Genomic DNA, 709 nt, shown 5'->3' with positions numbered 1-709 from the left:
GGGGGTAGGGAGATGAAGCTGCCGTCAGGGCTGAGAGCGGCCTCGGGCGGCAGGGCATGAGGTGTGCCCGGGGAAGGGGAGTCTGGCTCCCCGAAGAGCTGCGGTGACCCCCCACCCCGCGGGGGCAGAGCTGAGCCAATACCAGGGCGGGATGCCACCTACAGCAGTTCTCGACAGCGGCCGAGGAAGGCCTGGCCCCGGGCCACGTGCTCCAGCTGCCAGCCCCGCTCCCGGGCCTTCTCACTCAGGGTGGCCCAGGCCTCCTCCACCCTGGCCAGCTGCTGGCACAGGCCCTCCCGGGCCACGGGGTGTAGCCGGCCCAGTCGGCAGGCCTCCAGCCGCACCCGGGCCACCTCCTTCTCCACAGCTGCCAGGTCCCGCTGCCACCAGAATACCCGATCAGGCCTCACGCCCCGCAACCTGATGCACCCCCCTCACTCCGGGAGCACCCGGTCCTCTCTGGGGGCCTCCTGTTTCCCAGAACTTCCCCAGCCAACTCTACGCTGTTCTGCAACCTGGGCAAGCACTCCCAGGCTAGGAGGGCCTTCCCTTCTCCCCTCTGGGGGGCCCTACCCCCACCTGCAGGGAGACTGGGGGCACCCTCACCTCCAGGCACCTGTGCTGTCGCTGCAAGGTCTGCACTGAGGACGAGCTGTGGTCACAGATGTCTCTCACCATCGGGGTGGCCTTCTCCTGCATCCAGCCCTGG

At 69.3% G+C, this 709-nt stretch overlaps 1 protein-coding gene across 1 annotated transcript; it reads right to left on the bottom strand.

The window, feature by feature from the left end:
* Positions 1 to 36: 36 nt before the first annotated feature.
* LOC145719528 (spectrin beta chain, non-erythrocytic 5-like) lies at positions 37 to 703 on the bottom strand. Its single transcript, XM_081811010.1, has 2 exons — positions 607 to 703; positions 37 to 380 (listed from the first exon to the last, which is right to left on the bottom strand). Exons 1-2 carry the CDS (start codon positions 697 to 699, stop codon positions 159 to 161), a joined length of 315 nt encoding a protein of 104 aa, XP_081667136.1. The 5' UTR covers positions 700 to 703; the 3' UTR covers positions 37 to 158.
* Positions 704 to 709: the final 6 nt, after the last annotated feature.

This window comes from Leptonychotes weddellii, unplaced genomic scaffold, assembly GCF_054177405.1.
Source record: "Leptonychotes weddellii isolate Sample4059 unplaced genomic scaffold, ASM5417740v2 HiC_scaffold_50676, whole genome shotgun sequence".
In the NCBI taxonomy this organism is placed as follows: domain Eukaryota; kingdom Metazoa; phylum Chordata; class Mammalia; order Carnivora; family Phocidae; genus Leptonychotes; species Leptonychotes weddellii.
This window is presented reverse-complemented; position numbering and strand designations above follow the sequence as displayed.